Raw genomic sequence first — 21,731 nt, 5'->3', positions numbered from 1 at the left:
GTTCTGAGGAAGGGTCACCGGACCCGAAACGTTAACTCTGTTTTCTCCTTCACAGATGCTGCCAGACCTGCTGAGCTTTTCCAGCAACTTTGTTTTTGTCCTTGATTTACAGCATCTGCAGTTCTTTTGGTTTTTATTCAGTATATACCAGCTTGGCAGCAATACACAAAAACATCTCCCTCAAAAGTACATTTTTTCCCCCATTCTTCAATGAGCACTATAATTGGCCATAGTAGGAAGAATGTTTGCTGCTGATTGATGTCAGCAATCAAACTTCCTCTGAGAGATATGTTTGTGTGGATGTCTTACAAAAGGACAGAATCAAATGCAGCTACATTGATTCCACAGAATGTCCCAACACATTCTGTTTATGTTCTTGCCTGAATAATGGTCGCTTAGAGACCGTATGGAAAGTTAAGCAACATGTGCAGAGGGAAAAAAGAATGGACAGGAAGGGGAAACAATGGAAGGGAAAATACTTGAAATTCTTAGGGAAAAGAAAAAAAATGCACCTTCAAAAACACCATCCTTTCCGTCTCTAAATGAGCTTACTGTTGGATTCTGCAGAGTTCATGTGAAGTGTAACGGATCTCTCTGTACAGAGTTGTACAACAGAAAAAGCCAATTCTTCACAAAATGCGACAAGTGTGCTATTCCTATTTTCTCTCATCCAATATAAATGTATAGAATGCACACGCAGTATCATTCTAAAGTCCTTCTCCACCTAGTAGACATAGTGAGGACAGAATTTAGAGTCAGCTCTTAGAGTGCAAGTACGGTTCTCTTTCAATAAAGTGAATTAGCTGATTCTTCGGGATTTTGCAGTCTGCTGCTGTCATCTTGTGCAGCACTGCTGAGCATGGGGCCTATAAAAGGCTGAGTTAAACGCCATAAGCCTATTAGTTAATACTTTCTGTCTATCTAGCCCCAATGCAATTGAAGAAAAATGGATAGATGATTTGCTTTTGTGCTTCTCAGATCCAATGTAAACTAGATGTGCATTCTTTCTAATTGTCTCCCCTCTCCACTTGCTATTCACAGAGGACCAGCTGCCATCCGGCTTCCCCAACATCGACATGGGCCCTCAGCTGAAAGTGGTGGAACGCACCCGCACAGCTACCATGCTGTGCGCAGCCAGTGGGAATCCAGATCCTGAGATCACCTGGTTCAAAGACTTCCTGCCTGTTGACCCAAGCTCCAGTACACGCATCAAACAGTTGCGGTCAGGTAGGGGCTGGAAAAGAACAAAATATTATTGACAGATGCAAAAAAATGATTAATCTGCTTCTTTAAAAGAAAACGTGGAACTAAAAGGCCTTTGTGTAGCTGTTACTGCTGTTTATGTTTGTGATGTCCTCATAGCTTGTCATTCTGTCTGTCTGTCTTGTGCATAGAGCTTTCTTTGATTCACACTGCACTGCTGTGACTGTATCTCCAATTCCTTTGATTATATTCTTAGAAGTGGCTCTTCCTCTCCGGGCCTACTCTAACCTCCATTTATTTTGTTTTTGTTTAGTTCTCTTCTTGTTTTTCTTTTCTCTCTCATTTTTATTTTCCATTTGGGATTCCATTCTGTGACCAATGTGTCAAATTGAAAGTAATCTCTGGGATTGGGCAATTCTTATGAAGGTTTTTTTGCTGTCCTTGCTGGTTGTGGTGTGTGTAGGTGAGAAGGCGGCAGCCATTTTAACCCAGAGGAACCCATTGGCAGAGTGACCAAGTTGTATCAAGAACATCAGTGAACGTGGTACAAAACAAAACTGACCGGGCAAATTCTTTACCTTGTGTACTAAGTTTAAAATAAAACATATTTTAAAAAAGGAACTAACTTAAAAATGTTAATCTAAACCACATATACTGCAGTGAGCTGCACTGACCTGTATTCCTCACATGATTGATCGCCCCAAATGGTTTGAAAATCTTTATTGCCATGGTTTTGAAATTTGACATTAGCAATCACCCTATCCTTGTTACTTTGTGATTGTATGTTGCTCTTTATATTAACAAATAAATACTAATATTAATTTAAATAAGATAACAATGACTTGAATTAACCTCGTTTTCTAATGTGTTTAATCCTAAGTAAAACATTTAAGTCTTAATGTTACATAACAATGACTATGTAGCTGAATAATGTCTTCTATAATGTTTTCTTTCTTTCTGTTTCTTAATCATAAAGAATCCTTTGGTAAGTATTTGGCTTCGAAGCCTAATTCACAAAACCCTCTCCAAACTAATGTCACAACAAGCTTAAAATGCATGCCTGCATTTTACTAACTATTTTTAAAAAAAACCCGCTGGTCCTACCCAACTGACCTACTCAAGACTGCTGTTGCTTTAATCCCCATCAGACAACCCTGCCCGTAACCTAGCAACAGATGTTACCCACAATTCCTTAAGAATTCTTCATGCTCCACCCTTCTGAACTATTCCAGTCTTCTGCATCCATTCTAATCTTTTGGAGTTCCACATCTAACCCATACAGATAACCGCTCCTTAATGTGGTCATGTCTTGGCTTAGGATCAACCATGCTCAACTGTAACAACTTCTCTGAGTCGCTGTACGTGCTTTGGCACCATTTTGTTCATTTAAGTTGCCATAAATACATAGCTTTAAATTATTGTTCTAAAGTAGGTAAACACCCAGAATGCCTGATGAAGAGCTAATACACAGCAAGATGGACCCAGGTTTGAGCCAGTCTGACCAGGGACAGCTTAACTCGATAGTCGACTATTGGGATGGTGAGGTTAATATTGGGACCATGCAGTTGTCGGTCTTAGAGATGAGGTGGTAAAAATGCATCAGTGCAGTTGGTCTTAGTACCCCCAGGCCCTGAATGGGAAAAAAGCAGCCATCCTCTGACTCTTGATGGTTATCTAATGACTGGCATTGGAAAGTGGAACACAAGGCATCCAGTCTCCACAGCAAATTCAATGATACAAAAAAACTAATGGAACCATGTTCTCTCCTCTTTCCCTGCCTGTTCAATGTGTGTTCACACTCAGCTCTGGTTTTCTATGCAAAACTACAACCTGATGAAACTTGAGCTTTACCTCTGCAATGGCCGTTGTTTTAAACTCATTTGCACTAGTGTCAAATGATGCTGATTGCTGGATGGGGCCTTGAGCGTCATGGGTCAAACAAGAAGAATGGCATCTCAGTCTCAAGCCTCCCTCTGATGCTCATACAATCAAACCCTACCTTCAGTAGAGGAGGGAAGGAAGAATGAAACAAGAGTAGCTAGGAGCGTGAAACTAGGCAATGTCCTTCCCTTTTAAAAGCTCATCAAATTAACTGAATGATTCCTATGAGCTCTGTGACCTGCACTCCCCAAACCTTGCAAGTTGCTTCCTGATATTTCCATGGATTACTTAAACATTTTATAAAACCAATGATGTGCTTTTGAAGCATAGAAATGGTTCTAATATAATATGGCAAGTCAGGAGACTACACCAGGTATTCATCAGTAAGAACTCCACACTTCACAATTTTCATTAATCACTGATCAGCCATAGGGATCGCATTTAAATTAAGTGAAGTCTATCCATCAATGTTTTTAATAACTATAATATATTAAAATTAGTGCATTGGTCATGCGTTCCACTGAAAAATTCTATATCAACGTTTTTAAGGGTATTATTGCATTCACTGTACTGTTGTGTTGAGCTCCCTGTAACACCAGGAGGAAATGGATGAATAGGATTTACCTTGTGATCCTGATCACAGAGCCTCCTCATAAACTGCTGAGTCTCCAGCGCACAGTCACAGCCCTCCCAGGGTTTTAGTGGTGGTATTGCACAGGTCATCAACGCTCCCACAAACCCCACATCACACTCCCAAAATACACTCCGCCCAAAAAAAACACCTCATCACCCCCTCCTCACACACTGACTCCCCAAATACCTCCCCCAACTTACCCCTTCCCAAAACACACCAGACCCCCCATCACCAACCCCCCCACCCCTATCAGTCTCCCCCCAACCCCACAAAACACCTCCATCTCTCTCCCCATCACTCTTTCCCACCCCCAAAACAACCCCAATGCTGCCCCCAAAACAATTCCGTCACTCTCCTCCCTTACCCCCAAACACCCCACCTCCCAAAATGACTCCCCCGCAAAAGCTCCCCCCTCACACCACACAGTGCTCCAAAACACCACACACAGGCCCAACACATCCACCACTTTCCTTTTATTCTCTGAAGCAGGTCAGCTTTATTTTTGTTTACATTTTATCCAAAACTGTAATGTTAGGGATGTGAACCTTCTCTAAAACAGCACATTCCTCGGGCCTGCATCGTTCCTGCCGGGTCTTTCAGTGCCCCAAAGGCTCCAGCTCCAGTCCCTGTTTCCGTTGAGTTCACTCAGCACCCGGACTGCACTGTAACTGGGGGTGGGGGTGGGGGTAGGTAGATAGCCTGGCCAGGTTGGGGGGTGGTAGTTACTGGCCTAGAGGGAGGGGAGGTACTAGAGGGAAGGGATAACAGCCCGGGTTGGGGTCTGGGCTAATGCCGGGGGAGGGGGAGACACAGCTGAGGGGGAGGTCAGTACATAGCCCAACATTCACTCCAGCCGGGTTACCGACCGTGCTCTGAGCCAGTTCCTCGAATGTTTCTTAGGTCCCGTTCAAGCTGCTGTTTTAAAACCAAACGCCCGCCCCTCACTGATCCTCATCCACCAAATCTGCCGGGGAAAGTGCCTGGAGTCCAGCGGGGATTAACAATGGGATTGCAGCGACCCTGCAAGGCCCCAGCTGTGGTTTCTGCATAAATTTAATATCCCTGACTGAGTCATCACCTTCATCTGGCTGAAAACACAAGATGGCTGACCTCTCCCACTAACCACAGGGGTACCCAATGATTGTGTAGTCCCTGATTTTAAACCTAGGCGGTTGTCCAAATAATCAACTTGGGGAACGGTGACTCTTCCAGGAGCTCTTCGGAGGACATTATCTGTCAAGGGATACTGTACTTGAGCCAACGATTGCCTTTGGAAAACAGTGACTTTTGGTTGCCCTAATTTATTTTGGGCCTTTATCGATAAGTGATATTTTAATACATTTGGAGTTTTAAATAACAAGGAGGTTATTGTGCGGAAAGGGATGTCATTAAGGAATTCTGCTTGGTCCTAGATCAAGTGTTGGTTCCCTGTGATGGCCAAGAACTAACAACTAAAGCAGCAGAGACTGTGAACACCAGCAGGAATTGAGTCTCTTTTATTTTGACTGTGGGTCTACCAGCTAATGAAGCAAACAAAAAGTCTTGTGGAGGGTTCATCTGCTGAGGAAACCCCTGTTAGAACCACAGAGATTTAAATAATGTGTCGTTGCTCAAATCTGCAGCAAAGAAGGAAATGTAACTTTCCTCCTTCCTTCACCCTCCCCTTCTTCCTCTCTCTTCCTGCCCTGTGTGTTAATTGCTCACATTTCAATCTCTCTCCCTGAGGTATAACCACCCTGATCACCTGCCCCTCACTTGGCGCTCGGCTTAACTCAGTGCCCACCCCTCACACATTTTTCCTCCTGCCCTGAACCCCACTCCACCCATTTCAATCTTCCATTGTAACAATCAACCCAAAATAAACTGCTCTTATTCAGGACAGCAGCAAATGGTTGGAGGGGGGTTGTGTGGGGGGTGGTGGGGGCGCACAGAGACAGAACGTTTTTGAAGAAATGGTCGGAACTCTGAGTGGCGGAAATTTTCAGCACCTTTTCACAAAGAGACACGTAAGACTGGTTGATCCTGGAGTCAGAGGCACGGCATCCAGTTAATTCCATTCAGGACCTGCTTTTGCATTGGATGTGAAACTCCTTCCAGTATGCAAAAGCTTCTGTCAGATCCTAAACCGTGGAATACTCTCAAAGGTACATTCTGACTGCCCTTTCCTCTTCAACCTCTCCTTCCCCTTTAATTAATCATAGCTCCCAGTGCCCACACCATCACATATATAGGTGCTCTCCTAATACCTAACAACCTGCTTTATTAACCGTAACTGTTACCTAATAACCCTCATGGATTAACACCCCCACTCCCTTTAGAAGCTCAACACAGTTTCAGGCTGCAGTTTGGCACATTCTGAAATTGGTAGCAACCAGAATCCGACACTTTTGGAAAGGGATGGTTTCCTTTTTATCTATTATCTTTTATTTGACTTTTATTTTGTTTTGATGTTGAAGTTGGGTGTCGTTGTGTCCCTTTCTTGAGCTGGCGGGAAGTGATGTTAGTGTAGAGTATAATCTTCTGTATTTGATGGTTGCCCCAGGCCTCCTCCAGTTGGTATTGTTTTGTGCTAATCTGTTGGTAATATGCCCCATGGCTCACAAGACTTTATTCGGTAAATTTAAAATTTACCCAAATCCCTAAATCTGGTTCTTGGTGAACTCTGTGCCACGTCAGGAAGTGTTCCTACTTGGGTGTTTAATTGGCATTCTTGCTCAGAGTCAAAAATAGTTGCTGTTAGATAGTACTTGTAGGTCCTTGTCGAGAATAAGATCTCTGTGTGTCTGTGGTGATGCTTTTATAGTCAAATGGCCCATTAGCCATCTCTATCCGGAGAGTCGTAGAGTTGGACTGCACAGAAACAGACTCTTCAGTTCAACACGTTCGTGCCGACCAGATATCCTAAATTAATCCAGTCCCATGTGCCAGCACTTGGCCCATATCCCTCTAAACCCTTCCTATTCATGTACACATCCAGATGCTTTTTAGATGTTGTAATTGTACCAGCCTCCATCACTTCCTCCGACAGCTTGTTCCACACACGCACCACCCTCTGTGTGAAAATGTTGCCCGTAGGTCCAGATTCACTCATTGATAATGTTTAGTTCAGGTGAACTACTTGAACTAAATCACCATACCCAAGCTTCCAGAAAAGAAGGAAGTTACCCAGAGAAGGAAAGGAACACAACACCTTGGTACAATAGTGGATGCATTTCTGAGGCTGGGGCTGGGACTGGGGCTTGTGGGGCAGAGGAGAGGGAGCTATACTCTGCACCCAACTGTGCAGCACTGGCTATTCAATCGCTTGGTGCTGTTACTGAGGTTCCTTAGACGTTTCCCCGGTGCGGGCACCCCAACACCATGACGAACATGGACAATAACGTAAGAAAAATCCCTTTTTGGCAGCACTTTAAACAGAGAAATTGGCTAAGAGCTGTCCTTATGAAGAAGGAAATATGTTATGAATGGAAATTAGATCTGAAAAATCCTTTAACTCAGATTAGAGTTCCCTGTTGTCACCTTTCAGTGAGAAATATGGTCTTAGAGTCTAAATACTTATTGAGGTGGATACAAAAGTGTGAGTGAAAGCTGTAAAGCTGCTGGTGGAAAAATCCATTGATGCAGTGGACCTTCCTCTGAAGCTGTCATTTACACTTTGGAACCCTCAGTTGCCCATTAACATACGGCCCAGTTGCCATTTTTGGGAGTAAGTTCCAGAGTTGGCCTGCAAAGTTGTGGTGGGGAGTGAGAGGCATAGTCATTTTCAAGAAAGGTTTGTTGTGAATTTTCTCCAATCCCTTTCCTCCCACCCATGGCTGCGGGGAGATCTTGGATCCCTGCTGATCCTGGTCCTCAGGAATGCAGAATCCTACTGCCCAACCTAGGATGGAATGGAAGCTGGTGGGCAGTGCCACAGATAGTAGAGGTCTGTTGACCTAGGGGATGTACTCCAGTGTATAGGGAGAGACCCATCCATCTTTCAAAGTGGCTGCTGAGCAACCAAATTCCAGGACCCCATTGGAACTTAGAATCCAAGACACCAAGCGTTTGGATGTGCCGGATTTTAAGAATGTGATAAAATGTTGCCTGAAATTGTGCCACTTTGCTGCTAGCCAGGGGACCTGCCTATTTTTAAAGGAAGATTGTGCCACACTGTCAAAGAGGAGTCAAATAAAATGTTGTGACTTCTGCAAAATAATTTGAATATCCAACTGGATTCGCCTGATCGGATAGTTTTGCATGGTATCGGATCGTGACCATAGGACGATGGGAGCCGTGGTGAGGAGAGACAACACTGGCCCCATGGTTACATTATCTGAATATACATCAAGGTGACCCCTGGAAGTCAAACATCTGGGACTAATGTAGGTGCAGTGCCAGAATTACCTGCATTTTAGTCATAGACTCTACCATTAAGCCCATTATCCTTCTGTCAGACCTTTTAAAAAAAGTCCAGTTAGTCACACTCCCCTTCCCTTATAGCTTGGCTATTCCTGGCATTTAATTCACATGCTTATCACGCTGACCCCTGATCTTATCACACATCCCATTAGACTTGGTTGAGGAGTGATGCAGTTAGATCTGGCATGTCCTCTCCTAGTGAGACACAAGACACATCTATGGGAGACTGCTCCAGGAGGAGTTTAAGCCTTGGGGTACACATCTGATTCAGATTCACATTGGATTCACATTGAATCTGCTGTGTTTTTACTTAGGCCCAACTGTTGAAAATTTCAATAGAATTATTTTGGGGACTTTACGAGCAGAGCATTAATAACAGATACCAAAATTGGGACTGCAAAATCATTGTCTCATTGACAGACAGTTCTTCTACCCCTGAACTGTAGACTCCCAGTGCAGGAGGGTGGTGTTTGAGAATGTGGAGAGCTTTCCAAAGCAGAATAGGATCCAAGTCAGAAAGAACTTTGATTCTTGCCTGAATCTTAGGGTTGCTGACTCTGATGGGATGTGGTCCTGGAGATTTCATCACATGACTTTTTACCTAGCACCCTGCCCCACATTGTCTCCATTGGCTGCCCAAGACAACCAATCTCTTGGCTTTCCCAAGGCAATTCGAAGCAAATAAGATCCTCATCACCCAATTGACGATTCTTAACTTTGGATCAAACAACATTTTCTCATTCCAACCCCTGCCAGCTTCAATATTTTCACAGCTAATAATGACAAAGATGTTCTTCATACATCTGTATGATTATTTTTTCCGTGATTGTTCACAGGAGTATCTTGGGGATCCATTCTTCAGTTCCTGGAAGCTCTAGGCCATTCCTGCAAGATTGGTAACCCCAATTGATTCCTTCAGGATAAGAAGGGGGAGGCAATGGCCTAGTGGTATTATGACTAGACGATTAATTCAGGTAATGCTCTTGGGGACCCAGGTTCAAATCCCACCATGGCAGATGGTGGAGTTTGAGTTTCTTTTGAAAAATAATCTGGAACTATGAGTCTAATGACTCATTGTTGATTGTCTGAAAAACCCACCTGGTTTGGTAATGTCCTTTAGAGAAGGAAACTACCATCTTTACCTGGTCTGGCTTACATATGACTCCAGACCCACAGCAATGTTCGGGGTGGACAGTAAATACTGGCTGGGCAGCAACATCCATATCCCATGGGTGAATTTTAAAAAAAGAAGCCGTGTAGGTACAGTGTAATTTGTGCCCCCACTAAGACCCTGACCACCCTTTGCTGCATCACCGCTTTGCCAAACAGTAGAGGAGACTCAGTTAGACATCTTCATTTCCAGAAGTCAGCTCACCACCCCCTTCTCAAGGGGAGTTAGGGAGGGGCAGTAAATACTGGTCTGAGCTAGCGATGCCCATGAAAGAATAAACAACATTAAAACACATCAGTTCCCAGACCAGACATCAGAACAAGTGAGCCTATCAGACAGATGAGTTAAAATGTTTAAGCAAGTAAAAATGGAGAGGGGAATTTAGCATTTTGAGTTTTGACCTGATTCCAGATCCTGGAGCTGCTGAGCACTTCCCTGTGGTACCCACCAGCCAGCAGTGCTAACTTGCCCACTGAAATGAAACATCCAGGGCGACAGTCACCTTGCCATGAACCACCATCCAACAGCGGTCCATGCCTTGGAGCTTCCGTATTGTTATGGAAATGGGAAGCTCTGCATTCCCTCTCAGATGTGGCACCTGCCCTGTTTAGGCAGTCTTCCTTTAACTGGAGGTCCACCAGCAGTTTAAAAAGAGTGAAGTGTTTATACGTCTGAAAACTTATCTTCTAAAATCTGCTTCTGCTGCAAAAAAAAAAGCCCGCGGCCTGTCTTCTTCAACTAACAGCTCTTCTTTTTAATCTTATTTGCATTCATATTATCCTCGCAGGTGGTACTCCGATACGAGGTAAGAATGATGGAAGTCGGTGAACTTTCACCTTTTATTTTGATTTTCTTTTTCGTTTTGTTTAATTATCCTTTTCATTTTCTTTCAGATCTTTTCATTTTCCGTTTAAACAGACAATAACAACTTTCTTTTAATTTACGTCTGGTATTTTGTCGCAGTCTGTTCTTTGTGTTTTTTTTTAAACTTAAATTAAATTGAGCAAGATTTCTCTCTTTTTGATATGCTTTAACTGAAAGCATATCATAGCTTTGTGTGTCATTAAGTCAGTCACAGCTTCATATTTGTCTCTCAGTGTCGCCCAACCCCCATCGCCCAGAAAGCTTCTCTCTCCTTTTTTTACTTTTTAGGCCACGTCATTGATTAGATTGTTTGTTTTGGAGGACCTTGCCATGTAACTACAATTACATTGAGGGCCCTCTCCAAGGTGGCCTTGGCCTCCACAGAACCAGCTCAAGGAACATTTTTTTGGCAACAGTTTCAATGATTAAATTTGTAGAGAACCCGTCATGGAAGACGAGATGACCTGTAATCCAAGGAAAATGCTTCCCGGCTGTGTGGCTTCGTATCAAGGTGGCACTCAAACACGATTCCTTACAAGTGCCGTTGCCAAACTGATTTGTGTAACCAACGAGATTTTTAAAAATTGTGTTTTTCATGTGCTCTTTTAAATGATCTTTTTTTTCCTAAATCCAGTGATGCAAAGGTCTATGCTTTGTGTATTAACGAGAAGGCAGAATTTATAATGTCAATAACCCACAGCTCATAGATTATTTCAGTGTTAGATATGTATGTTACTGTGTTCTTGATGCCTGCATATCCAGCCTTTTGCTGTAATTTCACTGTTGCATTGCCTGAAAACAGAACTGACTGTGGAAATCACCCTTGTCTCTTTCACTGCCTAATCCTGTAAATGGACTTGTCAAGGTTTCCCCTCTCTCAATTCCCCATGTGTCAGTGGCCCTGGCTTCAGTTCTGAATTCAGGCAGGGCAGCAATCATTGAGGCATTACACTTAGCTTTTGGGCTGGGGAATGGGAAACCTCTGCCTGGCTTTCCATCCTTGGACTGGTCATCAGTAGCACTGCTGGAAGGTGAGTTGTTGTGTGAAGGTAGGCCAGGCCAATATCAGGTTCAGCCATTTCGATATTTTGGCTGACCAAAATAAAAAGGTCAGCCATGATGAAGCATCAGAGAGTATCTTGCTCTTCTGTAACGATTAAATCTATCACTTACTGGGGCCCACAGAGAAAGGATGAGTAACCACTTCAGAGGTAGAATTGTATCTTTGCATTTCCTAAGATTAATGAAATTCACTAGATACTGGTGAACCTGGTGTTTCTATTTGCACATTGGCTCCTGTGGTCTTCATTCATGACCTCTGCCAACATACGGAAAAGACAAATTTTGACCTCCAAGCCAACTTTAACATCTTGAGCTAGAGCTTCAGCTGTTTGATGACGATGTAAACTCTTTCCAATGGGGAGCAGCAACCATGCTCTATTCCAAAGTCCACATAATTCATGAAAGACAGTGTAGTCCATCAACTGAGTTCTCAATATCATCCCTATGGGGTAACACTTATCTTAGTTAGCAAAGTGTTTTCTGTCACTGCACAGTCAAAAACTGATGGTATGCACTGGGTGCCAGCTTTTTCAATTTCTTCTTCTTCATCATCATTTGTAAATTTCACATGACAGCAGATGCTGTGAGCTGTCCCCTGGCAGGTGTCTGGCATTCCTGAATGAAAAGGTAATAAACCTTGGTTGGCTTGGTGTTCTTACAGACACGGAACCAGTGTTGAACCACAGTGTATTGGGACTGTGGTTTACACCCAAAATTTACCATGCATTCGGAAGGGTCCAGTGTCATTCATCTCATCTGAGAAAAGGAACAAGGGCTAGTTTGAGGCCTGGCTTCTGTCAGGTGGCATTTCAGTTCATTATAATGTTCCAAGGAAGAGAGAAAGGGAAAAGTCAACCTGGCTTCTGCTCATAGGGTTGACCAGGAGCTTGGCACCAAGTGAGGACAGAATATGCTCGACAGTGAAGCCATTACATAGTTGAATAGTCATGACGAATGGCTGTTTGGATCAGTGACAATCCAGCAACTAGCATCGCTTTGTGAAGAGAAGGAATGAAAACTAGAGGGAAAATCCAGAAAGTTCCTCACAAAGAAACTTTAGAAAGATGCTTTGTGTGATATTTTTTCATGTCTGAACGTTGTCTGAATAATAATTCCCACTGTTTCAAAATTGGAGACCAGCAACTCAAGACACAGTCCCTCATTAAGGAAAGGATCCTATGACCTCAGATGTGTTTTTCCCAGCTATAAGATGCCCTTTAAGATGGTGATTGTAGGAATAAATCATGTGAGGGTAGCCCAAGGCAATAAAGCAGCTTGACATGAAATCTGGTACCCTTTTCTGATGAAGGGTCTAGGCCCGAAATGTCAGCCTTTCTGCTCCTATGATGCTGCTAGGCCTGCTGTGTTCATCCAGCTCTGCACCTTGTTATCTCAGATTCTCCAGCACCTGCAGTTCCTACTATCTCTTGACATGAAATCTGTCTGTGTGCTTGGGGTGAGGGCGTGAAGCCACTAGTGCCAACGCTAGAGTAAAGGGAAAGGAGGGTGGGGGTGACCATGTAAAGGGCTGGACTTTAAATCAAAAAGACAGGTCTCTGTTACTGACAGCAAGAAACTAAATCTCTGAAAGGTCGCAGAAAATTATTTTTGTTTAGCTTTGTAAATGCCAAAATATTTCTTTTTCCCCGAATGATTTATATTAAATGCTGATCCCAGGCAATTTTCCCATCTGGTTGGACTGTGCGAAACACAATCATAAACAGCATCTTCAATCTAATCCACAACAAGGGGCCATATTCCTCTATCTGGAAACTTGTTTGTTCAGCATTGTATCCTTCCCCCTCTACCCCCCACAGACTGTGGAGTGGGATTTATTAACTTTGTGGCAGTCATTAAAGGTTGGGCGACACAGAAGTTGAAAATGGGCACTGAGAATATGCCAAGCTAGATTGATAGACAATGCCTCCTGTTCAAGGGTTGCCAATTACCACCTGAGAAGAAAGTGAGGGCCAACCTAGGCAGAGCCACTGCCACTTTAAGAGGAGGCTTCTAGCTCCAGCCCTCCAAGATTTAAGCTGGGTCCCTATAAGATGCTCATCCACTGCTTATTTATCTTTTATTCTCTCAATGCAAGGAGCAGGCACAGGGTGTTTCTGCTTCATTCTACAGCACAAAGTAAATCTGCGGACTCAAACCAGAGCTGGTCCATGTTAAATAACATGGCCCCCTTTAACAGGCGAACACGATATTCATAACTTTCTGTGCCCTGTTTAGACGACCATGCCACGCGGTTTGGGAGCAAGTTTGATTACTTGTAGTGATGCTGGTCTCTGTTCACGCTGCTGATTAGAACTTAATTCTTTACCTTCTTTTACAAACTGTCAGTATCTGTTGGCATGAAGTTGGGAGGCAAAATGAGGTAAAACTGCATAAATTTTCAACAGAACCACTTCCCACTCTTTTCTCTGCAGGACTAGAGCTGACCAGAGCATGCTCATTCTGCAGCATTTGATCAGTGTGTGTTTGTGGGCATCATTGATTTTTATAGCCGTGGTGATTGGCATTGACTGTCGCGGGTAGGTAGGGACATTATTTCCAGAGTGTCCTAGGGTGGGGGAGAGGAAGCTCTGAAAAATCAGCTGAAAAGAGGTCCTAAGGTGTTTCTAAAGAGCTGGCGGATTAAGAAACTGATCCCTCCTGATGCGAGTAGGTAGCTAGCCCCAAAAGCTTGACCAGCTACCTCACTGGTGAACAACACCATGCTCCTACCCTTGGGTAAGCAGGTCTCGCGGCTTGTGACAGATCGGCATTTGCAATCTGAGCAGGGCATTGAGGGAATGTCAGTAGGGAAATGCAGCCATTTCAGCATGTGAGAAGTCCCAGGATTTTAATTCTCCCTGCTGCCGTTTGTCTCCTGACAGGTGCCCTGCAGATCGAGAACAGCGAAGAAACCGACCAGGGGAAGTACGAGTGTGTGGCATCGAACAACGCTGGTGTGCGGTATTCTCCTCCCGCTAATCTTTATGTGAGAGGTAGGGAGCGGCTGATTACTCAACACCCACTCAATAAAGGGTGCTGGGCCTCTAACACAACTTCTATTGACTTCTTCTAGTTCCTGAATGTTTGCTTTCCATTAAAGCAGGTCAGCACAGGGGCGTATATTCCTCTTAGGTTGAATTCAAGCTTTCTGAGAAAGATTATCTGAGAGGAATTTTGCTGACTCAATTACATGTTTTCCCAGCAAAAAATCATTTTCTATTTTTGATTTTCTTGAATGAAAATAAAAATCAAGCTGCTCAATGTGTTTTTTCGAAGTTGGTCTCCTGTCAGAAAGCCATACCCATTGGCTTTTGAGAATCAACTGCAGGTATCATCCTTCTGAATTTTGCCGCACTGTGTCTTGGACACTCCAATCCCAGAGCCTTCCCTGTCCCCTGACATTAGTCACCAGAAGACACCACATGTCCAGCTGAGCTCCACAACAGGACACCATCCTTGCAAAATGCACCTTCCTGTAGAAACTGAACGGTTGAAGACTAAGTACAAATTGAAACACAAAGGATTGGAAGCCCATGATAGGTCACTCAGCCTTTGCCTCAGCCTCCAGGAATCACCCTTATCCTCTCAGTTACATTCCTAGAATAATAGCCTTTGTGAGAATCCCAAACAAAACTCTGATCAAGGGACTGTGCCCATAACATTAACCTGGCTTTTCTCATTTGGCTGATGCCTGAGCCCGTATGGACCTCTAGAATTTGTATGCCTTGTAAGAGAAGACGGTAGCCATGTCACTATACAATTAGACCAGGCAATGCTGTGAAGCCACTCGTTCAGTCTCTGTGAAAAACATCCTGCTGAAACTGCATCTCTCGCCACTCCTACTGGTCCAAAGTCTTCATTTGAGCAGGCAAGTTAAAGATTGCAGGGCAAGGCTCAATTAATTAAAGTACCAAATCATTTTCAAACAAAATTACAAACAAGATATAATCAGATAATAAACTTGTGCTTCCAGCGCAGGAAATGCTGGATGAGAATCGCAAGTACAAATTTTAAATTCTTTCCCGAATTGACTCACGTTCTAAGCCTGATTGCATCGCCCTGGTTGTGAACAATTTGTAGTTTGTGGATGGATACCACTTTACATGAAAAGTAAATAAAGTAATGCTTGTCTCAGCAATTCTTCCTAAAATTAATACCTGTGAAAGAAATGGTTTAAAGTAATTGTCAAACATTGCAAAACAAGCTCTTTTAACTAGGGAACAAAGTAAAACAGACAAGAAGGCAAAATTATTTTGCACTTTGTAGCAACTATACAATTATCATATTAAGTAGTTTCTTGGTTTCCTTACTGTCCATATTTTGGAAGATCTTCCAAAAGATTCTATGGTGAGTTGCCCTGAGTTGGCTACAGTAATCTACCCACTCAGCAAGAAATCATCTAAACTCCACAGAGAAGCCTAAAACCAAAGGAAACAAGTTGAGAAGCTTCTCGATCAGACATAGCAGAGCAACTAGACTCACAGCTATTTTCAGATGTTCAAGTGAACACTGTAGAGTTGAAATTTACCCGATTGATGCCATATCCACGTGATGTCAGTATTCCAGTTCTGTTTAATTTAAAAATGGAGCTAATACATGAGATTGATAGAAATGATCAGTTGGCAATCCCTTTGAACTGCCATAAGATGTGTGTGCTAAAACCCTCAACCATACACACCCAAGTGCTATCAGTTATTTTCACCAGAAACCTGTAGCTGCTTGATTGTGAAATGTAATAGTAGGAAGGATTTAAAAACAACAAGAAATATTCTTTCATCATGACAGTGTCCAATTTAGCAGCATGCATTTTGGGGCCCACTCAAATGAAAGACCATCTAGCATCACTGTTGCTCCTAAATCAATTGCACTTCTTTGGGCCATTCTTTATACTTGGTGAACCTGCAGGACACCCCAGTCATTTGACGAAGATTTTTCTCATTCCTTCAAATCTTGTGATATACGCCCCTGTTCTGTCTAAAGATAGGCTATAATCTGTAGGCAGCAAGGGGAGGAGCTAACTGAGCCCTTTATGCAGCTTATCAATGTGTTTGATTTAGACCAGGGGAGTTGATGTGTAAAGACAGCAATTACGAGGTCCCAGACCTCACTGGATCTCTATCCATTCCAGCCTTGACCACTTTTATCCAAAGACCATATTCTAATGCATAAAGTGTGCATTTGTTTGGAATATTCACTTCCCATTTATTTTACCCATGTCTGTAATCACTTCAGCCCAGTCCCATCATATTTGAAATCTAACCCATGGAATAGTGGCTCCTTTTACTAAAGACCCTTAAGAGTTAAGATTATTCATTCTCCTTGAGTGTACATAATATTGAAACTACAAATTTAACAGCTATTTAAATGTTTATTGCGACACATTTCCTAAAACATTTACATTTTAAAATTTTTCTCAAGTCCTGTACCACAGTAACATACTATGGGGACCTTGTGTAGAAACATATAATGGCTAACAAATTCTTAAGCTGGAATGGAAGAAACAGCCAGTGGATTTTCCAAAGCATTTAACAAATTGTTGGTTCCAGTTACTTAAAATGATTTAAGGTATTTTTCTATCATTTGGACTTTGATTCAGTGATTATTAATTATAGAAGAATGGAAAATGGTAAAATATTTTGCCCTGAAATAGCTTTCACAAATTTGTGTAAATCAGGTTTCTGTTAAACTCTAAGCTACCAATTGTTTACCCAGATCCTTCCAGAAATGACTGCATAACTATTAGCTGGGAATTGTTGATTCTACTAACAAAGCCTTACACTGGGCCAAGATCCTGAAAAGGGCTGATAACAAAATCTGGTGTCTTTCTCTTGCATACAAAAGCAGCATGCAGCTTGTAGACTTCCGAAAATTGGTCAAAGTTCATCTGATGTAGAGAGAGACTCTGCTCTGTCACAGCACTAGGTTTTATCTCAGCCTGGTTCAGCTGACCCCCATTGAGACTGTTGTAAAGTTGGAACAAAAATGAATATTTTCTGAACTATTTTCCCAATCCTTTCTGGTCATTGTAACTGTGATATAGGTTGTCATCAACCCAGTGCAATTACTTTAAGAACGCAAGACTGTGTTAAGTAAAATATGCTGCCTAAAATATGTGGAGTATTTCTCCTTATCTTGTGTTGTCATTTTAACTGAGGCTGAATACCAAATACCAATTCAGTGTTTCTTTATATCCAGAGAAGGACATGTTAATTGAGGGGTTGGCAAGCAACATTGTACTGTTTAGCTCAAGCAATAGGCACCGTTAGGGGTAACAGGAAGGAATTGAGACCTATTCTGCAGTTGGTATCAGATGGGCTTAACCATAGCAGGTAACCCTTTAGAAACCTGCATCTTGCATATCAGTCCCTGATGGGAGGCAAATCTTGGTGAACTGAGTGCATTATCCTGGCTTCTTTGCAGCCTCAGGAGGTTATACTGTAATAACAGACAAAACATCCAAAAATATCTTTGTCTGGGAACAGATGACGAAGACCGAGTGGGTTCACCTGTGGAATAATGGATTCCTGAGAGCATTCATGGGGCAGAATTTTGATAATCCCATAAACCCCGAGACCAAAGTCTCAGGTTGGAAGGAACTGGTGTGATTGGCCCGAAAACAGCACAGCAACCATGATGAGAATTGTGTTATCGTGCAGGAGATCGCCATGGGGAAAGTTGAGAATGTGCGAATGTACCTTTCCCTTTCAGTGCTTGTTGTAGGGAAAAGCCTTGCCTCTCCTCAATGCCACCCCATAGCGACCAGCCAAAGGAACTTGGTCGCTGCACTTGGTTTATAACTGGGACTTCTTTCCAATGTACTCAGGTAGATCTTTAAGACTTTCTGATGGAATCATCTTTTTCCATCCCCAGGAGAGGAGAGCGTTTGACGTCCACCAAGATGAGGAGAACATATTTTCGGGCAATCTAGCATTCCATATCTCAATGGAAAACCATAATCTTACCACTGCCTTTTTGCATTACAAGTTCACCTTTTTCTCATTGAAAACTAAAATGAAATGTTGCAGAGTTTTTATTTTGGCAAGTTACTGCAAATGGCCAGTGTGACCAGTTCATTTGCATCCCACTAAGAATTTCCCATGAGGTGATGTTTCTAGGCTACTGCCTGCCATGAATTTTGTCCCTCCACACACAATCCTTTTTGTGCCCCAGTGCAGGCAAACCCTGTCTTCAACCTCAGCACAAGAGGACTCCTGAGTGGAGAGTTGCAGCATCTCAATTGCATTTTTCGCTCATAACCTTGCTGAATGGAACTGCCCAACTGTGTGAATTGATTCTGAATCATGTGCTGAATTATGAGCAGTTTTATGCTGTGAACTTACATCCATTGAACTGGAAGATAGCAAGAACTGCAGATGCTGGAGTCCGAGTCGATACAGTTTGGAACTGGAGGAACAACAGCAGGTCAGGCAGTTTCAGAGTAGCAGCAAAGTCAATGTTTCGGGTCAGGATTCTTCATTAGGACTCAATGAAGGATGTAAACCCAAAACCTCAACTTTCCCACTCCTCTGATGCTCCATTGAACTGGAGCTTGATTCACTTAATTTTGGATTCTTTAACAGTTGACAGGAAGAAGACTTTCATTCCATCTGTCTGGGCTCAATTCCAATTTCATCCTTGGGACATGAAAGGATGATGATTGGCCCCCGTCCTTTTTGTTTTGCTTTATATAAAGAATATGATACTCCCCCCATATCACAGTGCACATTGGAACCAAATCTTTGGTAGCAAAAGTAAGTAGCTACTTCAAGATTTCTGGTATTTAAGATATTCTGGTATTGGTGCCAAAAGACCAATTCTTTGCAATAAAAATGGTAGAAGACATTTGCTTAGACTCCCTTACTGAACTGCTGAGCACAGCTTCCCCTGACATGAGACCTGGTCACTCTTGACCATTGATAACTCTTTTCCAGTTTACAATGTATCTCATTCTACCAACTTTAAGTTGCAGATCGGCAGTAATTCTGCAGTGACCCATATTAATAAAACAGAAGGAAGTATTTTGGAAGTGAGAAGGATTTTAATCTTGCTTCAGGGAAGCTACTGTTTCCAGTGATTTAATATAATAGTGCTTAGGTTTTCTGAGCTCCAATCCACCTATGTATTGTTACAAATCCTGTACAGGGCATACAAACAGGTACATTAAGGTAACACCTCTTATTAAATCTATCTAATAGGAAGGAGAGAAGAAGTATGGTATTATCATAGACGTTTATAACACTCTGGAGGCCATTTAGCTCTGTGCCAGGTCTTACCCTTAAAGACCATGATGTGGAGGTACCGGTGTTAGACTGAGATGGACAAAGTCAGAAGTCACATGATTTAATGGCGTATCCACTTTGTTTCATCCTCTGGTGGTCTCCATGGGTGAAACCTTCCCCTCCCTGGCGCCTGGGAGAGGTTTCAAGAAGTGGAAATAATTGGGTAAGTTGGCCCACTTGCACCTAACCTAGCACTTAGGGGAGGGTATGGCCTAGTGGTATTATCACTGGACTGTTAATCCAGAGACCCAGATAATGTTCTGGGGACCCAGGTTCAAATCCCACCACGGCAGATGGTGGAATTTGAATCCAATAAATATCTGGAATTAAGGGTCTAATGATGACCGATTGTTGGAAAAACCCATCTGGTTCACTAATGTCCTTTAGGGAAGGAAACTGCCATCCTTACCTGGTCTGGCCTACATGTGATTCCAGACCCACAGCAATGTGGCTGACTCTCAACTGCCCTCTGGGCAATTAGGGATGTACAATAAATGCTGCCTGGCCAGCGATGCCCTCATCCCATGAATGAATCAAAAAAGACCTCCCATCTAACCCCTCCCTCTGCATTTCCCCTTTCGAACCAGATCAATTATGTTCTGGGCCAGAAGGCCCATTGGGGCTTTTCTTAATCCACCTGTTTGTGACACAACCCCTGCAACGTGACTTTCTTGACCTACCATCAATTATGACCCTAAAATAGTCAATTAACAGCTGCTTCAGTACCTCAACTCAGCACCAACCTCTTACCTGCCTTCTCAACAGGGGAGAAAAGTGATTGGTTGTGTAATCAGGGGATTTGACCAACTTGAAGCTCATGGATTGTGACAAGGAAAGGGGCCACCTGTCTTGGTCTCCCATTCCCCTCTCACCATGACTCCCATCCTGCAAGAACCAAAAGAGCTGCCATCTCACTGCTGGATTCCTTGAGGGGTGGGCCTCAGCTGATCGTCCTCAGGATCCTGAAGCTGCCAGCCTGTGATTGGCCATGAGCTTTTGGGGAGTGTGGACTCCACTGTCAAGAACTATGATAGGCTGAAGATCACCGGTCAATTTTAACAAGCTGATTCTCAAGCTCAGTGGCAGAGCTAACAAGTTGATTGGTACGACATGCCCACACCAACTGCAAAAAGGGAAATCATTGTCCATATTCTTTTGTTCCTCTTCCTTTTGAAGCCTAAGTGAAGGATAAGGCCCATTTTGCAGGATACAACCAGATAGCCAGGAGAGTTACCAAGGAAAATGAAAAAATAGGTGTCTAGTCAACAAAAGTCTGTAAGATTCTGGAGAGATATGAAGACTGATGGAGGTGCAGCCACAGGGAACAATGGTCAGAGTGACAGTTGGTTAAAAAATAAGGTAAGTTTCTAGACAATTGGATGAGCTTATCAAAGACCTCTCCTAGGTCTTTCACTCCCATTCAACTGATGTGTGTTTGAAGTAGAGGAGTGCTCCACCCTGGGGGCAAAGACTCATTCAGAACTCCCATTTGTCATTGAGTCCTTGAAACAGGAAGCAAATCTTTTGACCATAAGGGTGTAATTTTTCTCTTGATCCCACTTGGCAGGGATTATGTGTCCTCTGAGATATATTTTCCTTCGTGCGCATATATTTCTAACATATTCCCTGTTGCTCTTGTTCGAACAGTACAAAGCTGCTTGAGGCCGTCCTCTCCTTAACTGTAACAAATAATTTGAACATGATGAAATGACAACACAAAGGGGAAATATTAATGCAGTATATTAACATAATGGCTACACTGTAATTAGATCAGCATTCCCAGCTGAGAGTCATGAATTCACTCCACAGACAGTCAATTTACCCGAATACAAATTGTTAAAAAAATATTATCCTTCTTGCATGCTTTCTATGTAAAGTACCACTCACAGCATAAGAAGTAATTTGTTTTGTTAAAATTGTGTTTCTTTCCTGGTGCCTGTAAACTATCGATGCCCCTGAGCTCCCTCTTCAATGGATAAAGTGGTTACTAAGGCAACGATTTGACTCCTGTGTTGGGGACAGTTGCTTGATGTTCGCCTAATCCTGCTGAAGATTTGACCTCTGAGGGTTTGAAGGTCATGGATGAAGTTTATTAGAAGGAGAAGTAAAATGTTATTTGAAACATTCTTTGAACTAGTGCCATTAGACAAGCTATGCTAGTAGGAAAGAAATAAAAACCAATTGGATGGAAAGGTGATCATTGGTGATGTATTGAAGATAATGCAAATGATTTTTC

At 42.8% G+C, this 21,731-nt stretch overlaps 1 protein-coding gene across 12 annotated transcripts in view; it reads left to right on the top strand.

The window, feature by feature from the left end:
* The window catches only part of LOC109930527 (receptor-type tyrosine-protein phosphatase delta-like), a 458,059-nt gene that overhangs the window by 244,577 nt on the left and 191,751 nt on the right, over positions 1-21,731 (top strand). For 6 of the 12 annotated variants that reach the window (XM_048614047.1, XM_048614044.1, XM_048614038.1 and 3 more), the window contains 4 exons: positions 1,042-1,227; positions 2,180-2,188; positions 10,078-10,095; positions 14,099-14,209. In XM_048614047.1, coding sequence (XP_048470004.1) covers positions 1,042-1,227; positions 2,180-2,188; positions 10,078-10,095; positions 14,099-14,209 — 324 coding nt within the window. The remainder of the gene's footprint in view (positions 1-1,041; positions 1,228-2,179; positions 2,189-10,077; positions 10,096-14,098; positions 14,210-21,731) is intronic. The other 6 variants (XM_048614046.1, XM_048614043.1, XM_048614048.1 and 3 more) reach the window with 2 other exon arrangements.

The sequence above is a fragment of the Rhincodon typus genome, chromosome 29, assembly GCF_021869965.1.
Source record: "Rhincodon typus isolate 14 chromosome 29, sRhiTyp1.1, whole genome shotgun sequence".
Taxonomy (NCBI): Eukaryota; Metazoa; Chordata; class Chondrichthyes; order Orectolobiformes; family Rhincodontidae; genus Rhincodon; species Rhincodon typus.
This window is presented reverse-complemented; position numbering and strand designations above follow the sequence as displayed.